The following is a 26,437-nucleotide window of genomic DNA, read 5'->3' on the forward strand; positions in this document are numbered from 1 at the left end:
GCTCCGCGAAGTTGTGCGGGGCCCGGCGAAGTTTGCAGCGCTGCGCGGCGGCGGCGGCGGCGGGGCGGCTGCTCCCGCTCCCGCTCCGGTTCCCGGCCCGACCCGGCCATGGCCTTCCGCCGGCGGGCCAAGAGCCACCCGCTCTTCAGCCAGGAGTTCCTCATCCACAACCACGCCGACATCGGCTTCTGCCTGGTGCTCAGCGTCCTCATCGCCCTCATGTTCGAGGTGAGCCCCCCCCTCCCCCGCCCCCGGTGCTGCCCAGCTGGGGACGGGGCGTCCCGGCATGTCCCCTCCCCCCCCCACCACCACCCCCCGTCGGTGTCTGGGTCCCCCCTGCCGGTGCCTCTCCCCACCCCGGTGCAGGGGGGGGTCCTAGCCGGCGTGGCGCCCCCGAGGTGAGGGGCACCCGGCACCGCTTGGGGCGGGGGGGGGGGGGCGCAGCGCCTGGGTCCCCCCCCGTCCCCCCGCCGCGCCCCCTTTGCTACCCAGCGCCGCCCCATTCATTGCCGCCGACGCCCGCGGGGGGGAACCGGGCCGGGAGGCGTCCAGCCCTCGGCACAGCGTCTTTTATTTTTTATGAGTAGTTATTTTTTTGGAAGGTGCAATTCGGACTGGGTGAGGCGGCTGACACCTTGCCTGCGCCGCCGCCCCGAAGGCGCCGCGTTTCTCCCCGTTTTTCAGCCGGGCGCCGTTGCCTGCCGGAGCCCTCGGTTTGTCCCGTAGCCACGGCGGATTGCAAATAAATTGTTCGCGGCGGACGACCCCCCCCCCCCCCCCCCGGTAGGGGCCTGCTGGGGTTTTCAGCTGTTGCAAGCGGCGGTTGCAAGCTCGGCACCTCCTCAGCACCCGAGGGGGCCGCGGCGGGAGCAGCCCGTCGGGGGGGGGTGGGGGGCGCAGAGGGGCGCTCGGCGCCTTCCCCGTCCCCGCGCTGTCGCCGCGGCGGCTCGGCAGCGACGGGGAGCCCTGGCCGCCCCGGGAACTGCGAGCCGGGCTGCGGCTTCTCGCCGTCCGGGCGCTGCGCGGAGAAATGCCAGGAATGCGCCGCGCTCCCCCTTCTCCTCTCCTTCCCTCCCCGAGTTTTCCTTTTTTTTTTTTTTTTTTTCCCCTTCTTCTTCTCCTCCTCTCTTCTTTCCGCCTTTCTTTTCCTCTCCTCCCGCGGGAGGAGGCAGGGCAGCAGGGGAGGGCGGGCTGCCTGCAGCTTCGCTCGGCTCCTCGCTCCTTACGTGGAGCCTGGCCCGGCACCGCGGCGGGTGCGCCAGCCCGCGGGCGGCGGCGCGGACCCCCCCCCCCCCCCCCTCCGGCCCCGGCCCTCCCCTGCGAGCGCAGTGCCACGTCTCCAAGCAGACCGACACGGGAAAGGGGTGGCCGGGGGGGCCTGGCTGAGCAGGAAAGGCTCTTTCTGCAGCAAATCGGAGCGGGAGGAAATCCACTTCCTTAATACCCTCGCGATTGCGACCCCCCCCTCCACCCCTTTCCCCCCCCCCCCTTTTCTTTTTTTTTTTGTTGCAAATGCATTGAATGAGCAAGGCGCTTCCAGCGCGTCGAAACCTTTTTGTGTGCGTGCCTGTGTTTATTTAAGGGTTGGGGGGGTTCTAAATTAAAGCTCGAAGGGCCAGCTGGCTGGGGCGCGTATTCCAAAACCGCGCGTGCAAATGCTGCAAAGTCGGGCTGCAAGTTTCGTAGTCATACTTGAGGGGGAAAAAAAAAAATAGATCAGGTGGGTTGCATCTGTATCAGGGTTTTTCTCAGCATTGCTCCAGCAGCTGGGGGTTTTTTTTGGGAGGGGGGTGTGCTGGGACCAGGCATGGCCACTGCTTGGCCGTGAATCCCGTCCCCGCGATAGCGCGGGCTCTTTGCCAGGAGGGATCCTGGGGTTTGGTGGATGCAATGTTTGGAGGCCGGTGTGGAAATGCTTTTTCCTCTTTGCTGTGGCTGGAGGCGCTGAAACTCCCGCGGGAGCCGGGCCAAAGCTATGGAAGTTGGAGGGCCCCGGGCATGGGATTTGCAACAGCTAGCATTTATTATTATTATTATTATTTCTATGTCTTTTAATTAAATCTTCCTGAGTTGCTGAGAGCCGGCGATGTCCTGTGCGTGCTCCCTGGGGCAGACCCCAGGGAGATGGCCGGAAGCGCTGCGGCGCGAGCCTCGGCGGCGCCGGGTGCTCCCGATGCTTCGCCCCTCGGCGGAGAAACGCAGCGGTGTTTCCAGTTTTTTGCCATCCTCTGTCAGCATCTGCCCCGTTCCTCCCTGTGGCGCGGGGTTTGCGCATGGTTTTGGATGACGCTCGTGGTCCTTTTTCTGTTGGTTTTTCTCCTTCTGCTGATTCCCCTGGAGGGGAAAGCGTGGTCCGCTCTTCCTCGGCCCTCCGCTTATTTGCAAAGCCTCCGCAGGGAGTTTTGGTGGCAGCTCCGACGATGCTGGGTCGACGCCTTGCCGGTGCATCCTCGCTTGCCCGCATCCTGCCAGCAGCGCTCGCTCCGGACCCACCACTCGGATGCCACCTTCCTGGCCGCATTTCCCCTTAGGCTCGTCACCGCCGAGCGCAGCCGGCTGTCCCAGCGGCGCGAGGATCGGCGGAAACGGCGGAGTCCGGCTTCACAATAGGCCGTTTCCTGCAGCGGAGGATTTCCCTGGGACGCTTTCCGGCAGGCCGCACGACGGGTGGATGGGATTTAACCTTTTCACCGGTTGTCGGCCGCTTTCGGGCGCGCAGCCCGCAGGATTTTGCTCTTCCCGAGCCTGCGGGGAGCCGCCACGTACTGTGCGCGGGGAAAGCCAGCGCTTGCTTGTTCCACCAGCAGTCCAAGAACGGCAAGAAAAATCTCTACTTTTCTTTTTTTTTGCCTGAAAACCGGTTCGATCGACTGCATATAGAAACGCAAAACAGGTGGTCTCCTTCCTCGCTCTCCAGACAGCGCTGCGGTCGCTTTGCATATCTCTCTTTCCACCCTGGTTTTCTGAAAAATGAAACCAAGACTAGATAGGCTTGGCTGACCCTGCAGGTGGCCGGCTCTCTAATACCTGCGTTACGGCACCGGTGACTCCTGCGCGCATTATCAGATTGGCTGCCCTCTGCACCGATTGCCTTTTGGCCTTGCTCTTTTCCTGCGATCTCTGTATTAGATGAGCCCACTTCTATATACGCACGTATATTTTATATAGGTATATGGTATAGGTTTGATTTTAAAAATCCGCTTTTGCTCCAAAAAGGCTCAAGACTGGCCGGAAACCTGCCCTCCGTGTCGTCCGCTTGCTGAATTTAGACGTGGTCTTTCTGCCGCTCGCTGTGTCACAAGTCGGGGCGTCCGTAGTCAAAACCAGCCGCCTGGACGGGACGGCCTCGTAGCGAGCAGCGCAGCGTGCGGGAATGACTTTTCCACCCAGACGTGCGATGCTTTTGCCGTGCTCCCCCCCCCCCCGCCCCCCGTTTATAGCATCGCGTGAGTCACGCTCTCCCCAGCGCCGGGTTATGACACTGGCGAACGAAGGCGGCTGACGAATGAGCTGCTATTTCCAGGCTTCCTGCTAAATATACTTTCCCCTCCCAGATCCCCTCTAATGCGCGGCTCGAGGAGCGCGCTTTGCCAAAATTAAGAATTAAGCCCTTGGCAGCGCTAAAGAGCAAAAATATAAGCGTGTCTCTGCTCGCCTCCCCTTTGCCGGATGAGGAAACTGAGGCATGCAGGGGATTTAAAGGGTGAACAGTTTTAGGGGGAGAAGAAAGAAAGAAAAAAAAGGCCGAATTTAGGTCTGCTTTTGTAAAGGGAATAAAGAGAGGTGCGTGTGCAGTGGTGATAACCGTACCGTGCTGAGATGTGTGTTTGTGCAACTAGAGGTGCCGCAACTCCCTCGCGGAGGGTTTTTGGTAAAGCCTGCTGTTTACCTTTGCAGGCTCTGGTCCAAAGTTTGGTCTCCAGTTTGCGCACGGGGCTTGTGTCAATCCACGCCGCAGATCAACAAGTTTTTCTTTCGATAAACGCTCCGGCTGGCAGCAATGAAAACCGCTTTGAGGGAAAAGTCTTCCAAAGTGCACTTATCTTTTTAATTATTTTTAGTTGTTTTGCAAGCCCTGGAAATGTTTTCCCGGCTTAAACGGACTGCACAGCCTCCCCCAGCCTCCCCCACGAGAGATTTGGAGCCGCTTCCTTCCTCTGAAGCGGTTATAACCCAAACAGGGCTGCGGGGTAGCCGCGGTGTTTGCACGCCTGCGAGTGAACCCGAGGTCCTGGCCGCGGTCACGTGGAGTTTGGTGGCCGGGGTGAAAACAGCGCAAATCCCACCGGGCTGAGACTTTCGGGAGTCGTTGGGGTTGCTGAAAAGGGGACCCGGTTTTCAGAGGGAGGGATGGGACCTGGGAAGGATGCTCAGAAGTTGCTCCTCCAAACAGTAGGGCTTGAATCCCAGGGTGTGTTTTAGTACGGATCCTGAGCTGCCGGCGCCTGGATGTGCAGGCTCGGAGGCTTTTACCGAAAGCCGCTTGCATGCCTGAGAAGTAAAATCGGGTTTTTTGATTGGAATCGTGGAGCGTTTTAGGGCAAGGGAAAAAACCATCTGCTAAAAGGAGGTGAGCTTTGCTGGTTTGCATTAGGCGGCTAACCCCAGGCGAACAGCGGCGTGAGTTTCTCTAATCGTTGCGTTACTGGGGAATAGATGGGTTAATACGTTGTGACCGTTTGGCCTTAAATATTTATATTAAAGCCTGTTCGATCCTGGCCTTCGAGGTGATGCCCTGCTGTGACGTTTGTCCTCGTTGCTCCATCTAACGCCGGCCGCCCGGGAAGGGACCGAGCCCCATCCTGGCTGCTGCGAGCGTCGCGGAAAAACTTGCTTTAACGCGTTTCGGAGGTCTCGTTTGGGGGAAGCGAGCGATTCCGGGCGAATCCTCGCCTGGCTGCTCTGCCGGCCGGGCCCCGCTCCGAGGGCTGCGAACGGCGGCTGGTGCCAGCGGGCTTGGCGAGCCGCCCGCGGCGCTGCCGGGAGCAAGGTGAAGGCATCTGGGAGGCGAAGCATCCGCTCTGTTTGCTCGGCTGCGCGAGGGAGGCGGGAGGCGCTCGCTGAAGAGGGCCGGGGCGCTCTGGCTCTGGTTCTTTTTTATTTATTTAAATTATTATTGTTTTTTTTTCCTTTTCTGGTATGAAGTGTTCCCAGGTGTTGGTTGCCCTTTTGCACCTGGAGGGCCCTTGGATTTATTGCAGCTGCCAATGGGGTTTTCCAAGCACTGGGATTTTCAGAGCCCCAAAACACGCTCCGAGTGCTGTCCGGGGGCGTTTTCCCAGGAAGCGGCGTCCCACGCTGGGTGAAGGCCTGGAGTTGCCCAGCTTTTAACTTCAGGCCACCCTGTAGCAGAGGGACTTAATGATCCACCTCTGGGATATGACCAAGACCACCGGAGACCCGGCGCTCCTGAAGATGTTGTTCCCTCTTCGTGGCTATAGAGAGCACCCGGGGCAACTGCTTCCCTGATTTGGCTCATTCAGGCACATCCCTAACGTCAGGTGGGATGAAGCCAAGATGAAGAGCATCTCCCTCGTCTCCTCTGGCAGTGGTGGATTGCGCGGATGTGCTCTCAGGGCAGAGCAGGGGGCAAATGAGGAATATGCTGCCTTTTCCGTACGGTCCCTGCTCAGCTCATCCCACGCAGGCGAATCCTTACCTGCCCTTTGAATATCTGCAGCCAGATCTTTGTGATGTCCTGTAGGATTTGGGCTTCTGGCTGCGCTGAAAAAAGCCTGGCCATAAGAGAAAAAAGCAAGGAAAGAAGCAGGCTGGGGAAGGGGCCTCACTGCATAACAAAAAATAGCCGGAGAAGCTCAATTTTGCCAGCACGGTTATTTGCCCATGGCATTTTCTCCGCTGGATGGTGGCTCTAGCTCCACTTACCTGTCTTGCATGACTTAAGTGTGTCTGGCTCTTTCTCTTCCGTTTCAGGATCTCGTTTCCGAACGAGCAAACAGAAAGCAGCTTCCCGCTGCACGTTCCAGTTTTTGTGCACTAAATAAACCTGAAGTTGCTCTTCCTGTTACAAACTTCTGCTTGCGCTGGCCCGTCTGTGAGATGCTGGATGGCAGCTCTAAAGCTCTGCCAGCACCGATGCTGGCCTGTCCTTCCCCAGCCGAGGAAACCGCGTTCCCGCCTTGCAGCGGGGAGTTGGAGATGGGGTTGCTGGAGGTCGGGAAGCCGGACATGGATTTAAGCATCCATCACGTTCCAGTCTCTATACGTTACGCAGGACTGCACAGAGCAATGTATGCACCGTGGCCGCGGGCGCTTCTAGCTGACGTCACGGAGGAGATGCGGTGAAGGTGACAGCTATGTCCTAGGATTTTGGAGCCTGATGCTCAGTTCCCGGAGCTTCGCATGTGGCCTCGGTTAAATCGCGTATCCCTCTGCGCCTGCGGGCAAGACGGCGACGGAGGGGTGTGTTGTGAGGACTTGCAGGAGGACGCTGGTCCCTCTGTGGACGCGAAGGACTGGGTTGCTTGCTGGATTTCGGCCGTGTTGGAGCTGATACAAGAGGGTCAAATAAACACGACTTGCTTCCTGCCTGTGGGATGCCTCCGTCCGGCTGCCTGCAGCCTGCGGAAAGTGGGACGCAGCCCACAGCAGCCAGTAACATCCGTTCCCGAGCAGTTTTTGTCACCGTCAGGGATGCCGGGGTGTCACCAGTGTCCTATTAAAGTGCCCTGCTGGTGCGAGCTGTCACAGAGCCACCTCGCTCACCTTCTTCGCGCTGGTCTGTCCCATGCGCTTTGCTCTCGCTCTCCTGCAGCACTGCGAAACTGCGGCTGGATGTGTCTCCGAGAGGAGATGTCCTTGTCCAGAAGTCCTCACGGCAGTGAGGAGGTGGAAGTGGGTCTGACAAAGGGCGTACAGCGAGAACAGGATCCTGGTGGCCTCACAGGTCGGGGAGTCTCGGAGGATATGGGTGAGGAAGCTTATTTCTGGTTCCTGCGATTCCAGCGAGGAAAGCACAAAGGTACCAAGTGAAATTTCACAGTTCCTGTCTTAATGGCCTCTTAGAAACCCCTTGTGCCCTCCTTTGCCTGGGCATCAAAATGGCTAGGATTGAATTTCAGAGCAAGCCCTGGCCTTTGTGTCGTCCTGGCTCCTTACAGCCAGCAGCAGGCATGGAGTGATGTGGTCCTCCAGCCCACAAAAAGGCAAAGGCAGGTTTATAGGTGGGATGAAGCATTGCTCGTTCCTCGAGGAACGTCTGCTGAGGAAACCTTCCTGCTAGCCTTCATGAAAGCCACCAGATCTGCCCCCTTCCAGGCCATCCGCAAAAGGGGATTATTGGGGTACTTGCAAACTGTGCCAGGGCTGAGCGCTGTGCAGAAGCTGCTTCCTCCTCTCTGGAAAGAGCGTGCCTGGTCCTGAAGCTCAGACCGTTGCTCAGAAAGGGCCAGACCTTAAAGGTTGCTTTAAGGCTTCTAAATTTGAAGAGAAGTCAGTGTTGTGCATTGGGAATTGCAACTGCTTTGGCTATGTGCACGGGAGACTTTCTCCGGTCCTGTCCCAGTCGTGCTTGCTACTGTGGCATGGAGGATTCATGTCCTGCATGGCAGACGTGGCATTTTGTACAGGTAGAAGAATGTGCCAGAAGGGGCCGAATCCTTCCTGGAGTGACAAATTCAACAGGAATCAATGGGTATTTGCATCTCATGCTTAGGGGAAGCTGCAAAGATAAACCCCCTTCCAAACTTTTCTGGATGAGGAAGCAGCGAACTAGCCTGGAAAGAGGTAACCGAGTGCCGGCGACGCAGACGTGGAGCACTGCCCTGCTCTGTTTGCAGCGAGAGCCTGGCCGTTTGGGTAAGATCAGCTGGCGGAGAAGCTAGCCGAGCCAAATGTCACTTGGACAATGCTGGCGTCGATGGGCAAAGCAACGCCCGGCGAGGAGCTGGTGCATCTCCTGTGGCTAAAGGAAGAGTCACCTCGGTCCTTGGTCTGCAAGAGCTCTTGGATCCACGCGGGAGTTTCGCCTGAGGCTTGGATAGATGCAAAGTCTTCGGTGCCTGCTGCCGTCAGCTCCTGCGGGACGCAGCATCCCATCCCTACAGCAGCCCGGGTACCGTGAGGTTCTTGCATTTATTTCATGCTCTGCACCAGCTTGGGATGGGATTTGCAAGTAAATCCAAAGACCCGTTTGTCATGCGTCGCTCCAGGATGAGGTATCTTCGCTTCTGTAGCCAGCGAGGTTTGCGAGAGCCAGAACAGTCTCCTAAAGCCAATTTGAGGCCACGCAAAACGCTTTTTCCCGTCTCCCTCCCCAACCCTGCCCATGGTGTCCCTCTGCCTGGGCAAAGTGTCTCTCGCTTCTCTATAAACGGAGCACAACGCGTGGGATTTCTTTTCTAAGGGGGGCAGGGTCGGAAAGCCCTATCTCCCCCCGCGGAGAGAGGACTGGCGTTGCTTCCCGCGCTCCGGGCGGGCGCTCGGCCGCGGCAGGGGTGCGCTCAGCGCGCGAGCGGCGGCGGAGCGGGGCAGCGGGGCAGCGGGGCGGCCGGCCAGCGCGAGCCCGTTGCTCAATCCTTGCGGGGGCGGGAAGGGGAGCGCTTGGCCAAGCCCGCGTGAGCCGTGCTCGGGGACGTTCGGTCGTCTTCTCACCCCCCCCCCCCCCCCCCCGCCGCCGCCGCGCCGCTGGCTGCGGCCCGCAAGACGTGAAGCAATATTTCCAGTTGGGTTTTTAATAGCCTGCTGCAGCTTTCCAACGGTTTGGGCCGCTCTGCGTGAAAGGCAGCGTGTCTGCAGTCGCGCTCGAAGGCCGTGGGCTTTTTTGGAGCCGCTGCCTCCGCGGCCCGGCGCTTGTCAGCGTGACGTGCCGGCCTGTTGGGAAGGGGAGGAGTGGGGTAGCGTGGCGGCGTGTTGTCATGTTCCTTGGAAACACCAGCGCTTCCTATTTTTGTGCCTCGGATTTCAAAACAACCCACCGCACCGCTCGCAGAGCCAAAGCGCGTGCTGGCTCCCGCTGCCGCGGTCTTCAGCGCAGCGTCTCGCTGCAAGCAGGCGGTTCCTCCGTTGGCCCGTGAGACGCAGGGCGAAGACACCCGCTCTTTGGAGAGGGGAACTGAGATAAACACAGTTTGGGGAAGTCGCTTAATCAGTGACGGAGCGTGGCTAACGAACCCAGGAGCCCTGACACCAGGGCAGTGCTTTTACCAACGGCCTACTGGGTGTTTTATTTGTTTGGTTGGGTTTTTTTTGGCATGAATGATATAATGCAAGCGGTATTTATTATTTGAATCTTCTGCAAAGAGGTGTGTTCCCATCTCTGTGCGGCAGCAGTATTTCGTGCGTGAATTGGGAGGTGGCATATATTGAGCCTTGCAAAAGTGCGAGTGGCTCTTGCTTCCCAAGAAGCCATGCTGGCCACCACCTCCCTTCTCGTCCTCGTTCTCTTCCTAGCAAACGTTGCTTGCAGTCATCTCTTTCCCTTTGCAAATAGACACCGAGCACTGGGACAGGCCACCAAATCTAGCCGTGGCATTGGCCAGCAGCCCTCCTCCTGGGAGGAAACCTGTTCCTGACCGCAAATCTGGTGACAGGTTTAATCCACCAGCAGGAGGTCTCTGCTCCTCTGCTCTGGCCACCACCATGCACCAAACCAGGTGGCTGGAGGCGGCTTTAACTCCTGGGTCTATCGGGCCAGCTTGCCTCCAGGGGAAAAAATTCCCTTGCAAAGCCAATTAGTTGGAGGGTTGGCCAACGAGCTGAGCTGCCCCATAACTTCTCAGAGCTTGGTGGGGTATCTGTGCGGCCACGCGTGCACCTGGCGTTAGCGACCAAGGCTAATGCTGTGTGTCCTTTGATGTGCAACGTCCACGTTCCCGGGAAGGCTGGGCTTTGAGAGGGTGAAAATCTCCTGCACTCCAGAAGAGGAGAAGCCGCTTGTTGCGTTGGGTCAGGGCAAGGAGCAGGCTGGTGTCGCAGCTGGGAGACTGGCGCTGGACATCAGAGCTCCATCCGTGCCGTCAACCGGGCTTTGTGTCCGGTGGGATTCACCCTGGCTCTTGGGGGAGCTCGAGGTGAGGACAACCTTGGGAAGGCTCCTCTGCAGATGCAACGTGGGCGACCGAGGCAGCCCTGTCTTGGGACGCTCGGCTCTGCCCTGCCACCGCGTGGCCTCCTGCTTCAGCACTGGGGGTGGATTCATTCCAGGGCTGGACCTTTTAATTAAAGGCAATAAATTAAGAGTGAGAAGCAGAGCCCTGGCTCTGCAGGAGGCCCAGTGTCTCATTCCTGGCCTTTTTGCCAGCCTGTGACGCTGCACTTGCAGCTGGGATCTGGTGCGTCGACAACGACGGGCCCTTGGAGCTGCCTTGTCCTCCTCCTTAGGGCCCGTTCTGCGCAGCGGGATAGGGCTCCCAGTGTCCCCGGGGCGAGCGGCTCCTGCGCGAGAGCAGCCCGAGGGTGGATGCTTGTCCTCGGAGAGCAGAGAGCTTCCCCGGTCAGGCTTGCTGGTGGCTTTTATGGCTCGGTGGCCGTGATGCTTTCCCGATCTCCCGCCCGCTTCCGTCTTTCTCCTTCCTCCCCAAAATCCCATGCGTTTCCCACGGGGGAGCTGCTTCCTCTCTACGATCCCCTTTGGGAAATCTCCTCCCTAGCAATCATTTTGCTTAAATGCAACTTGGGGGCTTCTGCGAGCGGAGCTGCAGCCCGAACACCTCCCCTTCTTCCCTGCATTGTTTCCCCTGGAAGTTTCGCCTTTTTCCAGCGCGGTCGGAGAAGGCCGGTCTCTGGTTTCCCACGCCGCGTGAAGGCGCTGGGTAAATAGCCGCGTCGGCTCCCCCGCCTCGCGCTCCCACGCCTCCGCCCCTCGCTGCGCGGCCGGCTTGAGCCGCTCTTTCCTCTGCGGTGATTAACGGGGCAGCTAATTGCGGCCGAGGACTTAAGGAAGCGATTGCTGGGACGGAGGCTGAGGGTTTGCACGGGGGACGGTGGGCGCTGCCCATGGGACCTCAAGCGCCAGCCTTCGTTGAGTCCGCGCGGTGCCGGCCGGGTGGGGACATCAGGGGTTGGACCAGCATCACCCGCTGCCTTGGTTAGGAGCGGGGCTCCATAATAAAACCAACTTTTCAATCCCTTTCTTCATGCTCCCTCGGAAGGGGTAATTTTTGAGAAGATCAGCATTTAAGAAGATGGTTGAAAACGAAAGCTCGCTGGTTTTAGCGATAGGAGATGACGGGTTCTGCAGCGTGGGACGGGTTGTTTTGGCGGGGCTCGGCGCCGCGCGGCGGGGCGGTGGGGGCAGCTTGCTGCAAATGACTGGAAGGAGCTTGAAACTCATTTGCTTTTGTTTTCTCTGTGTGTGTGTGTGTCCCCGACAGGTTACAGCCAAGACTGCCTTCCTGTTCATCTTACCTCAGTATAACGTTAGCGTGCCTACAGCAGGTAAGAGATGCTGCCACCGCAGACGTCCCTGCGGGAAGAAGCGAACCGTGATGTGCCCTGGCCCGGGCTCACCCTCCGCGGCCGTATGCTGCCGGGGGACCTGCCCGCTGCTAGAGGGGACTCTTTAAATAAGAAGCATTGGGAGAAAACAGAGCTTGGGCGGTTCGGTTCACGCGGACCGTGGCTGCCAGCCCTCATGCTGCAGGGCAGGACTGGGTTGGGGTCTTCCCGGGCTTGGGAAGAAATGCTTTCCTCGTGCCGAAGGGGGTTAAATGCTTCCTCCCTCTGCCGGCGAGAAGGAATTGCCCGATTACATGCCCAGGGTGGTTTTGCGCCCTGCTGGGGCGCGGGAGGGATTTAACCCTTTGCAAAAAGGCAGGGGCTGCACAGGTAGTTCCTCTCTCGCGTGGTTTATTGGCCAGGCCAAGCGCTGGGGACGCGCAGCCTGGGTTGGCGGCGGAGGAGACGCAGCAGCGGGAAGCTGCAGTTAATTAGAAGTATTTGAATGATCGTCCGAGGGAAGAGCAGGATTGTCGGGATTAATGAAAAAAAAAAACATTTATCTAAGGATAAAGAGGGAGGCACATGGAAAACAGAAGATTTGCCTGTTAAAATCTTTGAATGTCATGCGGCCGGAGAAATCGTCCAGCTTCCAGATTAAATTGTGGTCTGGGCTCCCGTATAGCACAGTCCAGACAACTTCCGCTGCTGCGTCCTCCTGTTAAGTGGTTTATTCTTCCCTGCTACCAGCAGTCTGGGGGCCCACGTAATTATCTCGCTAGCGGAAGGAGAGCAGCACCGTTACGGAGAGAAGGCAGGGAAGTGTGTAGGGAAGAAGGTAGCTCAGGACATAGCAGGGGAGACCGGCTGGGCTAGCGGCTTAGTGCAGCGAGCTTGCTTGGAGGAAGGTTTATTGCTAAAGTGATTTTTCTCCAAGGCTGTTTCCTCTCCGTCGCAAGGAAGATGCCGCTGCCTGTCAGCCGGCAGGCTCTCCCTTGTGGCTGGCGTCTCCTCACGTTTAGCACAAGTACAGCTCCTGCTAGAACAGCTTGTGAAATGCTCTGGAGAAAGGAGAGGAGACCGAGCAGTTACACACGTGCATAATATTTTCTTCAGACTCGGCATTTTTTTTATCTTATACTGGGGTTACGAGTTCTGTGACACGGGCAGCGTTTTCCTTGTGTTTCTGCACAGCACCTAGCTCACCGGCTCCTCGGGACCAGATGATGCACAGCATAACACCGGGTGTCATAAAATGTATTCGATCCATATTTGGTCACCTAAAATCTTAGAAATCCGGGTGGAAACTCCCGTTACTCCAAGCCACGGCCCCCAGGCATGGCTGTGGCAGGCTGGTTACCCGAGGGCTTACACAGCCTCCTTCTGCCACCCCTTCCCGTGCATGCCATCACCCAGAGAGCTTTTCCCGGCATCTCCTCGTGTAGTAACGCCTCGGCTGCGAGAGGCCAGGGCTGGGAACAGTTGCCTAAACACAGACATCTGGGGTATTTTGGTTGCTGGCGGGGGTCTCTCGTCTGGCCTCTGCCTGCCACTCCAGAAGGTCAGGGCCTCCCGTGGGTCTTATTTCACAGCTCTGTGCTGCTATCTTGGATCTCTTAATAGCACAAGGCACCTATGTTTAGACGGCTGGATCCTGCTCCAGTGCTTACAGCAACTTTCAGGAGCGAGCGAGACACGCTGGATGTTGTATGACAACAGGCGGTTGACGTGCCCTGGAAGTCGTGGGATGTCCTCCATGCCCCTGCTCCAGAGGAAAGCAGGCCCACGGCACGTCCCGCTGGGAATTCCTAAACCCTAATGCTCCGAGTGGGGTGTCCCTGAAAGCCTGAGCAAGGCCTGGCGCTGGCTTCTGCGCTGCTTCAAGGTATTATTCCCCCTCTTAATCCCTGTATTAGGTAGGGCTTGTACCATCGATAAATTCCCCTATCTGCAGCAGGGCTCTCTCTGCCTCCAAAGCCAGGTGGCCCCATCCAAGCGGCGTGTTGGGAATAACTCCTGGCTCTCACTAAGCCTTAAGCCCTGCCTGCGAGTCGTTTGGGTCGGAGTGATTTGGTCCGTCCATTTGGTGTCTTTGCAGACGGGGAGCTGGTCCATTATCACTACGGGCTGAAAGATCTGGTCACCATCCTCTTCTACATCTTCATAGCAATCATCCTGCACGCGGTGGTGCAGGAGTACGCCCTGGACGTGAGTGCCGCTTGGCGTCTAAATAGCAAACCTACGGGGAGGGCATGGGGCACGTGGTACCGCTACGGTTAAATGCAGCTCTGGTGAGCTCTGGGGGTGGTCTTTGGGGTTGGGGTGGAAATGTGGGAGTTCTAACCTCTGGGGAAGGAGAAGAGGAGGGAGAGTTGTTGACCCAGTGGCTCATGTTTTTCTTTTTTTTCCTTTCTTTCTCCCTCTGCTTCTTCCCAGAAAATCAACAGGCGTCTCCATCTTTCCAAGGTCAAACACAGCAAGTTCAACGAGTCGGGGCAGCTGGTTGCGTTCCACCTCACCTCCGTGATGTGGTGCTTGTACGTCGTGGTGACGGTAAGGCACGGCGTCTGAGGTCGGGTTTGGCTTCCCTCCTGCACCGACGGGTCTCGGTTCCTTTTCTGTGGGTTTGGCCAGCGAGTCCTGAACCGGCGCTTTCAGACAGCGGCTCTGGGACTTTCTGCTGCTGCTGTCAGCTGCAGGGAATCAGAAGAGCAAAGCTGATGGGGAGAGAGCAGGGCACGATACGTTGCCTGTGAGTTCCTCCTTACGCTATCATTGCCCATGGTCGGGCGCAGCTTGGAAACGGGGGGAGAGGGAGGGAGCAGGTCCCCCCACCACGTGCTTTGGTGTTCCCCCTGCCCCTTATTTTTCCTCCGAAGCGAAGGGCTGAGCTCAGTCGGAGGATGATCAGTGCAAGCCCAGGCGGTTCGCTTGGATGCTAAAGGCAGTTGGTTCGGAGCTGCGTCCGTGCTTTCAGCTTTCCTTGCTCTTCAGGCGTGTTGGAGGAGTTGCCCTGGGGCAGGGTTTGGAGGAGGCTACCAGGTTTGGTACCCACGATGCTGCCGGCGATGCTGCTGGCGGCCCCGCTTCCCGCAGGGCGGCAGCGAAGACTCGCGGTGCTGAGAGGCGTTTTACGTGTCTGGAAGTGTCAGTCGCCGGACTTTGCTGGGCTCGGGCAGCGCGATGCGGGGGGCCCGGATGGGGCAAAAGGCGTTTGCAGAGGCGCGTGAGTGGGAAGACGTTTTTGCACCTCCTTGGGAGCTGCGGTGACCTAACGACGTGGACTGCAGTCGGGCAGCGCAGAAGCGTAGCCCCGTGGTAGCGACGTTCGCGAAACGGCTTTCCGCTCGCTCCTTTTCTACGCGACGAGCTTTGCGCGGAGCCCGTGAGCCCTGCTTTTTCCACGGTGCCTGTTGCAGCTGGACGAGGCAGCCAGGAAAGAGCATGTGAAAAATGTCCTTTCCCCGGCGTGGATGCGAGCGGGGAGAGGGCCAGGCTCTGCTCTGTGGAAGCCTCTCTGGGATGCGATGAGTTAAACCGGCTTGGGACTTGTTTCCCAAAACATTCCCCTCCGTGCAGAGGGGACGCGGAGCAAGGTGTTCGCTTGATTTTCAGTTTTCAAGTGGAGTGGGGTGTTTTTCCAGGCGCTGAGCAAGCGCGGGCTGGGCTTATTTACCTCCTTATGCGCATTTAGTGCGGCTGGGGTTTTAGGATGCCCTTTGCAGGGACGGGGGGAGAACGGGCAGTTGCTCGCGATGCCTCGCTTGGCAAGGGGGGGAAGTCAGCAACGAGGAGGGCGCCGAGAACAGTGAAACCACTCAGCACCTTGGGTTGCTCCGGGGACGTTTCCACCCAAAACAGCCGGGAGAAAAAAAACCTGGAGTTGAAACGCTTCGGTTTTTTTGGGGGGGGGGGGACGGGGTTTTTAGATCTGAAGAGGAGGGGAAGAGCACCAGAAGGTCCCAGATAAATTCCCAGCGGTTTGGCAGCGTGACGCGATGACACTACGCCGCTACCGAACGGAAGGGCCGGCCGCCGCTGGGGTCCGGACGCGGCGCCCGGCCCGCTCTCCCGACGGATGCTTCGCGAGCCTCGGGAGCGGGTCTCCTCCTCCGCTGCACGGCGGCGACGGCGGGGGGGGCGGGGGGAGACGTTCCTCCGACCCGCATTAAGGACCCGCTGCCGCCCCCGAAGCAGAGGTCTGCTCGTGCCGCTCCTTCCCAGCGGGGCTGCGGGGAGGGGGGGCCGGCAGGGGAGCTTTTGCAAAGCAGTCGAGGCTGCTGGTTTGGGTTTGTTTTTTTTCCTTTTTTGGCGCTCCCCCCTCGCCAGACCCATGCCTCGGCGGCTCCTGTGCAAACACGCCGCCGTGCCAAGGAGCCCCGAGGGCCGCGGCGCCGCCTGAAAGAGCCTTCAGAGCTCTCCGGCCCCGCTGCCTTGTCCCCCCGCCAACACCCTGCCCTGGCCCCGGCTCGGCATCCGCTGTGGTTTTTGCAGAGAAAACACTATGAATGAGGGTGAAATGGCGCTTTTTTTTTTTTTTTTTTTTTTGCCTCCGGCATCGGGTTGTCGGGGGCTCCCGCAAAAGGTGGATGCGGGATGGCCGGTCCTTACCCTGCCGCAATTTCGGAGGTGGCTCTTCCTCCAGTCCCCTACCTCGCTGGCTTTTTCAGCCCCTTCATCTCTGTTTTTTCTGGCTCTTGGAATCAGAGCAAACGAGCTTATGCCGGTTTTTGATTTTTTTTGTTTTGTTTTTGTTTTGTTTTTTTTCTCCCCCCAGTGGGAAGGGCTTTCAGCCTTGTTTACTTTCCCCGTGTTTCCAGGAACTCTGAGATCCGTGTAGCATCCGTAGCGTTGACGCAGCAAGTTCTCTGAAGGCCCCACGTGCGCCCCGGGCTTCGCAGAGCAGGTCGCTCTTTGAAGCATTCGGGCCTCCCCCCAACCCCGGCTGCTCTGGGTCGCGCTGCCGAAAAGAGGGCATCGGGCGGAAAGGGTGCAGGGGACGGTGACAAACGGGTCCTGTGCGGGATTAATTTCCTGCGCAACCATCGCTCCGCAATGCCCGGCCCGGGATCGGGACCCCACGTTGTCCGGTGCCGTGCAGACGTGGGGCGAGAAGGTGGCCCCGTCTTGTAACTCGCCCTGCAAGCATAAGGCAACAGGCCATAGGGGAATGCAGGCAGGGGGCGAATTAAGTGATGCAATGCATATTTAGTTATTTTTATAAAGGTTTTCCAGTTCCCTTTTTCTTCATAGGCGCGCCTTTTTGCTGAGCTGGTGCTCAGGCTGGAAGCGCTGGGGTGGAAGAAGCCCCCTGGACCGTGCGCGTGGTTCCTTGTACCTGCGCTACCGGCATCTTGCCCCTGCGCTTCCAGAGCTTGCGTGGCCCAAACCCCGAAGCATCCTACCCTGAGCTCGGAGCCCTTTCTGCAACCAAGGAAGCAACCTTCAAGCCCCAAACCTGGAGGCCTAATGAAACTCGAGCGGGCTGCTAGAGACCCGTGAGCGCGGCTGAGCGTCGGCGATCTCAGCCTTGGCTTGCCCAGCGGGGTGAGGTTTTAATGCACGTAGGTCGTGGCAGCTCCGAAAGGACTCGGACCTCTTCCCCACGGAAACCTCCTCTGGATCTGACGTCGCGTTAGCCCGCCCCGTTGTAACCTTGCGGTGCCTGTTTCTTTTGCTGAAGGTTCGCATCTCCTCTCTTTCAGGAAGGATACGTATCGAACCCCCGGAGTCTGTGGGAAAACTACCCTCATGTTTATCTTCCGTAAGCACTCGCGAGGGCATTTTTTTTCTTCAGCTGACCGCTTCCTTCCTCTTTACGGTTTTCCCTGTGGCTGGGAGCAGGGTGCTGACAACGCAGCGCCCTTTGCACGCAGCCTCCAGCTCCCTCCTGCAAGGACGCTGCGGCGGGATCCTGCTTTTTAGCCGGCTCAGGGTGGACGGTGGCAATCTTATTTGCAGTCCCGCGGAGGGTATTGCTGGAGGCAGGTTTGTCTGGGGGGGACCTCCAGGCTCCGTGAGTCATCCCTGCTGCTTACTCCCTCCATCACCTGGTGCAAGCCACTTATTTGCTCTTCATTTTTCGTAGTAGAAACAAAGAAGCCGGGGATATAATCCTCTGTTCTTGGCATCTTGCAAGAGCGAGCGTTTGGTTTGCCAAGGGCATGGAGACCACAGCACGAGCAGCCGGATAAAATCCAGGCGTGACTAGCTCAGTTAAACATGTAATTTCTGCCCAGTAATGATGCCTCCTAAATCCAGTGGCTTCAAAGAGGCAGAGAGATTGCCTGGTACCATCTGCGGTTGGCTCTGCCACAGGCAGAAGCCTTCCCGGGGCCCTGAGGCTGGGGGGGCCCCCCATGATCTCTCCGTGCCCTGGGCTCTCTCATGCGGCTCGTCCGTGCGTTTCAGGTTCCAGGTGAAGTTTTTCTACCTGTGCCAGTTGGCGTACTGGCTGCACGCGCTGCCGGAGCTCTACTTCCAGAAGGTCCGCAAGGTGAGAGCCAGGCGGGCACTAAAAACGTCACCCGAGGTGGCCGCGATGGTTGTAGGTCGAGAGCTGGGGGGGGTGCTGGACCATGGGGACCACCACTGGAGACAGCTTTTGGAGCGTGGATCTGGACGCTGCTGTCCCTCAGCTGCCTGTGGTGCGCTTGATGCCGTTTGCCCACCAAATTGGGGAAAAGCGAGCTGTGGGATTTGGGGGCGAAGAGGCGGGAGAGGTTTAACGCAGCGCCTTTCTGCCCCTTCCAGGAGGAGATCCCTCGCCAGCTGCAGTACATTGCTCTCTACCTGGTGCACATAGCCGGCGCGTACCTCCTCAAGTGAGTTGGCTGCCCTGGCCTCCCTTTCTGCGCCACGTCCGGGACGGCGGGCCACCTCGTGGTTCTGCGTCGGGTGCTGAGCTGCTCCTTTTGCAGGGCTGGCCTCAGCATGGGTCACCCTAAAAGCTTCGGCCCGTGGGAGTAAAATAGGTTAAGGAGGCTCTTTACAAAACAGATTGTAGTTGACTTGGAGAACTCCCTGCTGCAGGATGTTAAAGTTGAACCGTTTTCACAGACCCAGCTAATTTTCAAGTACTTCAGCCAGTTTTTGCGAGTGCATAAGTCACCTCTGTTCACGATGCACTGCAGAGCGAATGTTAATCTGAGGACCCTTAAGCAGAGGCTGAAGAGTGCATTTTCCCTGGTGTCAGGGGAAGCTCTCCCCCCTGGGGTGCATGCCCAGCACGGCACATGCAGGCAAGCTCTTAGCTTTCCTCTGGTATGGACAGAGCAGCGTTGCCAGAGGCTCGAGTTTTGTGTCAGACCGGTCTCTTCCAGCCTCTGCTACTGGTTTGGGCCACTTTATCACTTTGTGGCTTGATGTTTTAGGAGATTTTCCTCCCCCTGTGATCCTACAGCCCCTGCTGCAAAGAGGTCTGGGTTTTGGTTGGCGCTTGCTGCAGTTAAGGAATTGCAAGGCAGATGATATAGCTGGATATGAAGGACTGAGGATGACCAGCCCAATAATTCTTGTTTCTTCTCTCCCTCTTTCTAGCTTAACACGCTTGGGGCTGATCCTCTTGCTGTTGCAGTATTTAGCTGAATTCTTCTTCCACATGGCCCGCCTCGTCTACTTCACAGATGAGAACAACGAGAAGCTGTAAGCAGGAGAGCTGGACATGGCTTTCCTTCCGCTTATGCAGCCGATGCCTGGGAGAGCCGCCTGCATCCTGAAGAGCCCAAGGGGCTCACTCTCAGCTTCCAGCTCAGTGTTGGTGGGCAGCGACCTGGGAGGGAAGGGCAGGACCTACGGCGGGTCTCAGTTTCTGACAAGAGCCAGTTTAGGGTACGGTAGGGTAGGGGGAGTCGAGAGCAGGAACGAGGCTTGTTGAGCCCTGCTGTGCTCTGTGTTGCTTTGTGTTGCTCTGCTCACGTCAAAGGTTAGTAGATAGACAGGGCTGGTTGTGTTTGTCCTGCTGCAGTGTGTGTATGTGTGTGTGTGTTTATGTGCAAGGCACCACTGTGGGCAAAGATATCGCGAAACTGGGCCCCAAAAGTGTAGTGCTGAGCAAAAACCTGATGCTTGGCAGCTAATACTCCCCTCTTACCTCCATTGAAGCGTCAGAGGATGAACGCTGATGGTGTGAACCTCTGTTGAGAATGATGTTTGGTCTTGACCTGGCAGAGGCATTTTATCACCCTGTGGCTTCCTGAGTCACCATCTGCCATATCTGCCAGGGCATATGCCACCCAGCTGGCTGAACTTCATGATGCTGATGCTGGCCCTTCCCACACCTCTGCTTGTCTTCCCACAGATTTAATGTCTGGGCTGTTGTGTTCGTGGTCACCAGGCTCTTCACCCTCACCCTTTACATTCTGGTCATCGGTTTTGGGCTGCCTCGGGTGGAGAACCAGACCCTTGACCCTGAGAGAGGGAACTTCTTCAGCTTCCTCTTCAACAATATCCTCTTCAGGTAAGGAGCTGTCATGTCCCCTACCATGTCTGGGGGTGGAGGGGGCTGCTTTTGTATCATGTGCTTTCATGTATGCTCGTGAAATCAGGAAGACACTGAGGCAGAACTGAGCTGTGAAAACCTCTCACTTAAGTTCCTTGGTGGTTTTCTCCCATGGTCGGTTTTGCTGAGTTTGGAAACCCCAACAGGGATCTGAAACTCCTTGGGCTGCCTCTAAGGAAGATCTTAGCAAGCTGGGATGGTGGGGAGGGAGCAAGAAGGAGTGAAGGCTACTGAACCATGGTAGTGGGGAAAAGCCAACAAACAAGTTCTTTGAGTGAAGTAACCAGTTATAAAGGATTAGTGGAAGCAGGTATCTTAGACTTGCAGGCCCTTCCTTCTTGTACCCTTAACTGCGCTTACAGGGATGCAGTCGATGTAAAGAAATTTTCCCTTCTGCTTGGAAACATTTTGCTGCCTACTGGCATGGGAACCAGGGGATAGGGTGAGTTCCTTTGCTGGAGCCTTTCTCAGCCAGGCAGTAGCTGTGGGTTCAGTTCAAAAGTCTTTAGGGCAGGTGCTCTGGGTCCGTTCAGTCATTTCCAAGCTTTTTGGAGCCATGGACTAGTGTCAAGCTTGAAGGTTTGGGAGCTTTTCCTAGCTCCCTTCCAACCATATCCAGCTTCTAGCTGATTATACTCTAAAGGCAATACATTTCTACAGAACAGCCAGGGGCCATTTAGTCCGTTCCAGCCCTGAAGTCCTGTCATCTGAGAGCTTAGCGGTGGAGAGGGAAAGGGGAACAGCTGTCCTGAGCTCAGGGCGTAGCAGAAAGCAGAGATGTTGGCTGGATGGAGGCTCCATTTCCTACTGGCACCAAGGCCTGGACCAGCTATGTTACTCCACCGGTTTCATTCATGGGGAAGTCCTCTGTTGTGCGTGTGGGTCTCTTGCACAGGAAAGAAGCACAGATTTATTTTGAATTGGGAGGCAGGGTTGTGCTGGGGCTGAAAAGGGCTCTTTCTCAGGCAGCTGGTGCCTGCCTCTGGCACCCAGGTGGCCGTCCAGGCGGCTTGCAGTGGTTGGGGGCCTTGGACACTGACCCCACTGGGTTTTGGGAGCAGGCCTCTTGCTTCTCAAAGGCTGGGTTCGTGGCGGCCTCGTTCCTCTGTTCTCAGCCTGCCTCTTCTCCGCCCCTGCCAGAATGAGTGTGCTGCTGTTGGTGTGCCTCTTCCAGGCCTCGGTGATGTGGCGCTTCATCCACTTCCAGCTGCGGCGCTGGAGGGAGTACTGGAACGAGCAGAGCACCAGGAAGCGAGCCGCCGCGGCCGCCACCGGTGCCAAGCAGCAAGCCAAGCCTCTCAAGAGGGACTCGGGTGAGTGCTGCGGCCGAGTGGCCGGCGCAGGGCTGGTGAGGGTCGGGGTGGGACCACGTCAGGCACGAGACATCAGCCCTGCGGCATGGTGTCCCTGCTGTCGCTTCTGCCAGGGGCTGCCAGTGGGGACAGTGCTCCAGGGATGATGCCTCCTGCCACTCCTTGCTGAGCCTGGGACATCCCTAGCAGGGTTGTGTCCCAAGGGCCACAGCTCCAAGCTAATAGTGTTTCTCCCCTTGTTTATGGGCTAACCCTAATAAAACTAAGGCCATGTAGGTTTTGGCTTTTTGCTCCAAGCCTAGGCAAAGTTTTGGCCTATCCAGGGTGATGTGGGACAAATTGTTGTCCTTCCACCCTCCGCCCCGTCTCCAGGTTACCATGAAAATGGAGTGGTGAAAGCTGAGAACGGGACCTCACCGCGAACCAAGAAGCTCAAATCACCGTAGAAGCAAAGGCTTGTCTATTAGGGAGGAGGACGCGATACCAGGACTAAGAACCAACCCCTCCTCCCTGTCCTCACGAGCGTCATCTTGAATGGCTTGGAAACCTGTCATCTTTACAAGGTGTCTCTCCGTCTCCTCCCTTCCTTTCTTGCTCTCTTGAACCATTTGCAATAAAACCAAAAAGGTCCCTTTCCCCTATTCCCTTCCCTTCATAGGAGTGTGTTCCAAACCTCCTGTTTTTGTCTTCCTCTGTTTCATTGTAAGTCAGTGTGCAATTTTTTTTTCTATTTTAGTGTTTGTTTTTTTGGTTATTTTTACGAATGCATCATAGATGGTTCCAAACAATCCTTTTGTTCTCTTCTACAGTGTGTTCCTCCCCTCCCTTTGTGCTACTTCCCTGAACCCCTGGTTCAGGGACACGGCAGCTTGAAGGCACTGGGTGTCTGTGATGAGAACAGACACCTGGAGGAAGGTGGTGGGGCTCTGTGCTCAGTCATGGCTATGACCATTAGGCTCAGGGGTGTTCTTGGGTGAGGGTTGCCTCTCTGGGGACACATCTGTCAAGCACTTGGCAAGTGCTACAGGATGGTGATGCTGCAAATATGTACCAGGATCCAGGGGAGGAGTCTTGTTTCACAGTAGACTTCTGGTAAATGGGATTCCTCCAACCCCTGGTTTTGAGCTAATTTCAGAGAGCTGTGCAGCAGAGAAGGCAGAAAAGTTCCCTCCTCATACAGAATCCCCACTCTATGAGCACATTTGTTGACTGGCTTGGGTCCCATCAGACCAGGCCCTTTGCCTACTTGAGTGTGACTCATGGACCTGGTGTTCTCATGGCTCTTAACCATGTCCAGATGAGCAAACTGTCTGCTGCGAAGGGTTTTGCATTAATGGGACTGTGCTCTTCATGCAGTCGCCTTAGCCTTCCTCATCCCTCCCATACCAGTCCAGCTGTGCCATCTGTAGCCATCAGCTCCTCTCTTTGTTTCCAAAGGATACAGAGCTTGTATCCACCCAAGGTGCTATCAAAGGCAGGGTTTCTTCCAAAAACCTAGCCCCTTCATCCCTTTCTGAGCTGTGAATGAGATGATAGGGAAGGGAAAGGAAGTCAGGGGCTACAAAAAGTAGCTTGTATATTAGGAAAGGCCTGACCTGTGACACATAGCTGTTGGCAGGTGGAGTTGTCCCAAATCTACCTCAGAGGCCATCTGTTCCTACAGACCACTTTTCCCTCTTGCTCCTGCCTGTTGCCATCTGTACATGCTGGCAGGAGATTCGTGGGAACCAGCTTGGTCCCCTGCTGCCCCTTTGCTGGAGAGTAGCATCTCCTGTCCAGTGTTTCATGCGTCAGTGCCAGCTCACTGAGCAGTGGGCCTCTTTTTTGGTGCCATGCACCGGTCCAGATTTGGCAGATGTGCAGTAGACAGGCACCTCTCATCCCACAGCTCTCCCCTGGGGGAGTTTCTGTAGCTGGGCTTTGCTGTTGGTGCCTCTTGTGCAGCAAAACCAGCTGTAGCTTTTGTTCTGCTTCACTATGGCAGGAGTAGGTGACTGGTGTGCGCTCTCGGCTGGCGGAGAAGAGGATGTTGCTGGTTGCACAGGGTCAAGGAGAGTGAGGACACTCTTAGATATGCAAGTAGGGATTGAAGTCTGCCTTTCTTGTGGGTGAGGGATATGCGTGATCTCTTAGTGTCCTCCTTGCTCAGCCCTTTGTGCAGCTGAACTCTGTGGCTCTCGTCAAGTGTGATTCTTGCACGTGCTCTCTTGCGCATGAGGCTGGAGCAGTGTCATCCTTCAGATCATTCATGTTTTGGGGAATGGGTGACAGTTGATTTTCTGCCACTCTTAGAGATGAGGGTTTTTTTCTTCTATAGGTGTCTTTGCTCTCTCTTCCCCTCTCCTTGTTGAGCCCCAGCTAATGCTGGGCACAAGATGGAGAAAATGTGCAAGAACTTGAGTACAGTTGGATAAATTCCACTTGCTCCTCCATCCCTATTACTCTGAATGTCAAATGAGATGTTAGCAGGAATTGGGAAGAGGGGTTCCCCTGTTTTCAGAGGAAGTGAGGAAAGAAACTTTGGAGCAGAGCCCCTGGTGGTACCTTACAACTGCTCCTCTTAGTCATTGCCAGACAGATAATAGAACTTTTGGCTTGAACAGAGACTGCAACAGTGCCTACAGTGCAACATAATAGGAGAGGAAAAGAGCTTTATGTTAGGGAGGACGCAGAAAAGGCCTAATGTGAAAGGCCTTTCCTTTCTGCTGCCTACCTCCCTTCCCCAGCCATCCACTGCCATCTGCCCTCCAAAGAGTGACTGCTGGCTGGCACCTCTCCATAGCCTTAGCTGGTCCTTTCTACAAAGCAGGTGCCTTGTACCAGCTGAGGTATTGACTTTGTGTTAACAGATGACACATACAATCCCAAAAAACTGGCTGCTGAATAATTCCTCCTCCTGCCTGCTTTGCTTCAGGCAGCTTTTCCACTTGCACAATCCCGCGTCTTCATAAAGTAGCTAATTATGCTTTGTATCCCAAGTGCCTTATGTTGCCATGTAGTCTCTTGTACTCTTGATCTGTGTACTATATCAATAGCTATACGCCCTCCCTTTTTACAACATATGTATGACATATGCTACATTTATGTGTTTATGAATAGAGCTACCAGAAAAAAGGGACAGTTTGTTTTGGAAGCATCTCCATGTTTTCTTTCTTTATCCTGTAGGAAGGAGGGGGGGGAGGGTAGCCCTCCCCTGTCGTTAGTCCTCTGAAATCCCCTTCCTTCTCCTGTTATGCTCAACTGCAGTATGACCCCTAGGGTTTTTTTGTGCTGAGCCTTTGCTGTAATGCACTATCAACTGTCATTCCAGAGCTTTGTAGTCCTCTGTCAATCAGAGGGGCCACCACAGGCTGCTTCTGTGTTTGTCTTAATATGAACACCATCCCCCTAGCTGCAAGCTTGCAGTAACTGGTTCTACAATCATGGCTTTTCTCAGCAGACCAAGCCTTCTCTCCAACCCAAAGAGCTTTTTTTTTTTTTTTTTTCCTTCCCAAATGGAGTATTTTCTCTGCAAGTCCCTAGTGGTGAGTCTTTCCTTGACCATTCTACATACAAAGATGCTGAGAGCCTGCTTTTCTCGAGTGGATACTCTTCTCATGCCCCATCCTGTCAAACCCTTTGTGTTCTGTAAAAAATAAAAAACAAAAACAAAAAAACAGGAGCTCTTGTTCACCACAGTGTGGAAAGTGTTAGAGACTATGCAAAACTGCAAGTCCCTACTTTCCGTGTAACACTGTTGCTTGCTCCACACCCTTCCTATGGGCTTGTGACTGCTTCTGTAGTCTGTGTCCGTTATCCAACCTGAGAAGGCCAGGAATCAAGTAGTCTGTGATTTCTTTGGTGTGAAGCATAGTGTTTTCCTGCCCCTAGCCTAGAAAAGCTTTGAAGTACCAGATCTCCCTTCCTGTCATAGCAGGGAACGGGCTTGGGAAGAGAAAGGGTGGAGGAAGAACAGATGTAGCATTTCACATATAATTTTTGAGTGACTTTTAAATAATGGGGCATTACAGTTGCATTTTTTTTAGGGTTCTTTTTTTCTTATTCATCATGTGTGGGGTTAGTAAAGAAGAAGATGAGTTCCAGTTCCCCTGTATGTCCCCCTACACTTAACTCACCATTTAAACATGTATTTTTGGTAGGCTTCTCTGTTGGAGTAGAGGTGGGGAGAAAGACTACTCTAGGATGCCTCCCCCCTGCAAGTTGGTCTTGAAGGCTGTAGATATGCTGGCTTCATTGCAGTGCATGGGGGTTTACAGCAGCGTCTGACTCTTGCCTTAGGTGAAGTCTTGGTAGATGGAGTCTGTCTGACTTGCGTCAACAGTAGATGGAGATTATAGTGGTCTGACTACCGTCTTTCTGTAAACTTCATGAGTGTGTAATAGATGGTTTGTTTGGCAGGCTTTATATGAAACTGTGAAGTATGTTTCTGAGTCTCTAGGCTGTGTGGGGGTTTTTTGGTCTCTTTTTTTTTTTTTTTTTTTTTTCCCGGCAGTGGGGAAGAACGGATGTTGTAAAAGCTAGGTGGGGGCATGTAGCTTTCCTTCGGACACGTTGAACTCCATGGACCAAACTTCAGCAAAGGAACTCACTCAAGGAAAATTCTGTTCTTCCATATTTATGCTTTAGTGCAAACTTCCTAATTTTGGAGGGGGTTGGGGGGGAAGTAACAGTCTCAGATGTTTTATCCCATTTGTTTCATTCTTCCTGTCACTTAAGTTTTTGTATGGATTTTTTTGATGTTTGTTGTTAAATGACTTTTGTGATAAACTCAACAAAAGTATTTTCTGAAATAAACAAATAAAAGGCATAGATTCTTCCACTGCTGCTGTTCACTGATGCTTCATCACTCTGCTAAGCTGTATATGTGTTTACAAAGCAGGCTGGGATCAGTTTTATGTATTTCTCTCCTGCCATGCCAGACTAGTCTGTTCCCTTTGGTGCAGCATGTTGTATCCTCATATTCCCTGCATATGGAGTTCATCTTCTCAAACTTTCCATGTCTACAGCGTGGACAGCTGCTTCTGAGTTAGTTATCTATATATTACTATCTCTCTATATATGTTACTATATCTATATGTTATGTAACTATAGTTATCTATAGTTGGGGGTGGAGAATAATGGCATTGGCAAGGTATGATTTCTCTGATGTGGTTTAAGTGCATACTTTATGTTGAGATAAATTGCAGGCTTTCTGCAGCTGGCTCTGGGCATGCAACATGATTTGGTT

General features: G+C 55.6%; 1 protein-coding gene across 1 annotated transcript; it reads left to right on the forward strand.

The window, feature by feature from the left end:
- Nucleotides 1–29: 29 nt before the first annotated feature.
- Nucleotides 30–26,029, forward strand: TRAM2 (translocation associated membrane protein 2). Its single transcript, XM_067294411.1, has 11 exons — nt 30–228; nt 11,334–11,397; nt 13,496–13,605; nt 13,834–13,950; nt 17,103–17,161; nt 17,809–17,893; nt 18,151–18,221; nt 18,937–19,041; nt 19,697–19,855; nt 21,038–21,210; nt 21,583–26,029. Exons 1-11 carry the CDS (start codon nt 109–111, stop codon nt 21,654–21,656), a joined length of 1,137 nt encoding a protein of 378 aa, XP_067150512.1. The 5' UTR covers nt 30–108; the 3' UTR covers nt 21,657–26,029.
- The last annotated feature ends 408 nt before the right edge of the window (nt 26,030–26,437 follow it).

The sequence above is a fragment of the Apteryx mantelli genome, chromosome 3 (assembly GCF_036417845.1).
Source record: "Apteryx mantelli isolate bAptMan1 chromosome 3, bAptMan1.hap1, whole genome shotgun sequence".
Classification (NCBI taxonomy): domain Eukaryota; kingdom Metazoa; phylum Chordata; class Aves; order Apterygiformes; family Apterygidae; genus Apteryx; species Apteryx mantelli.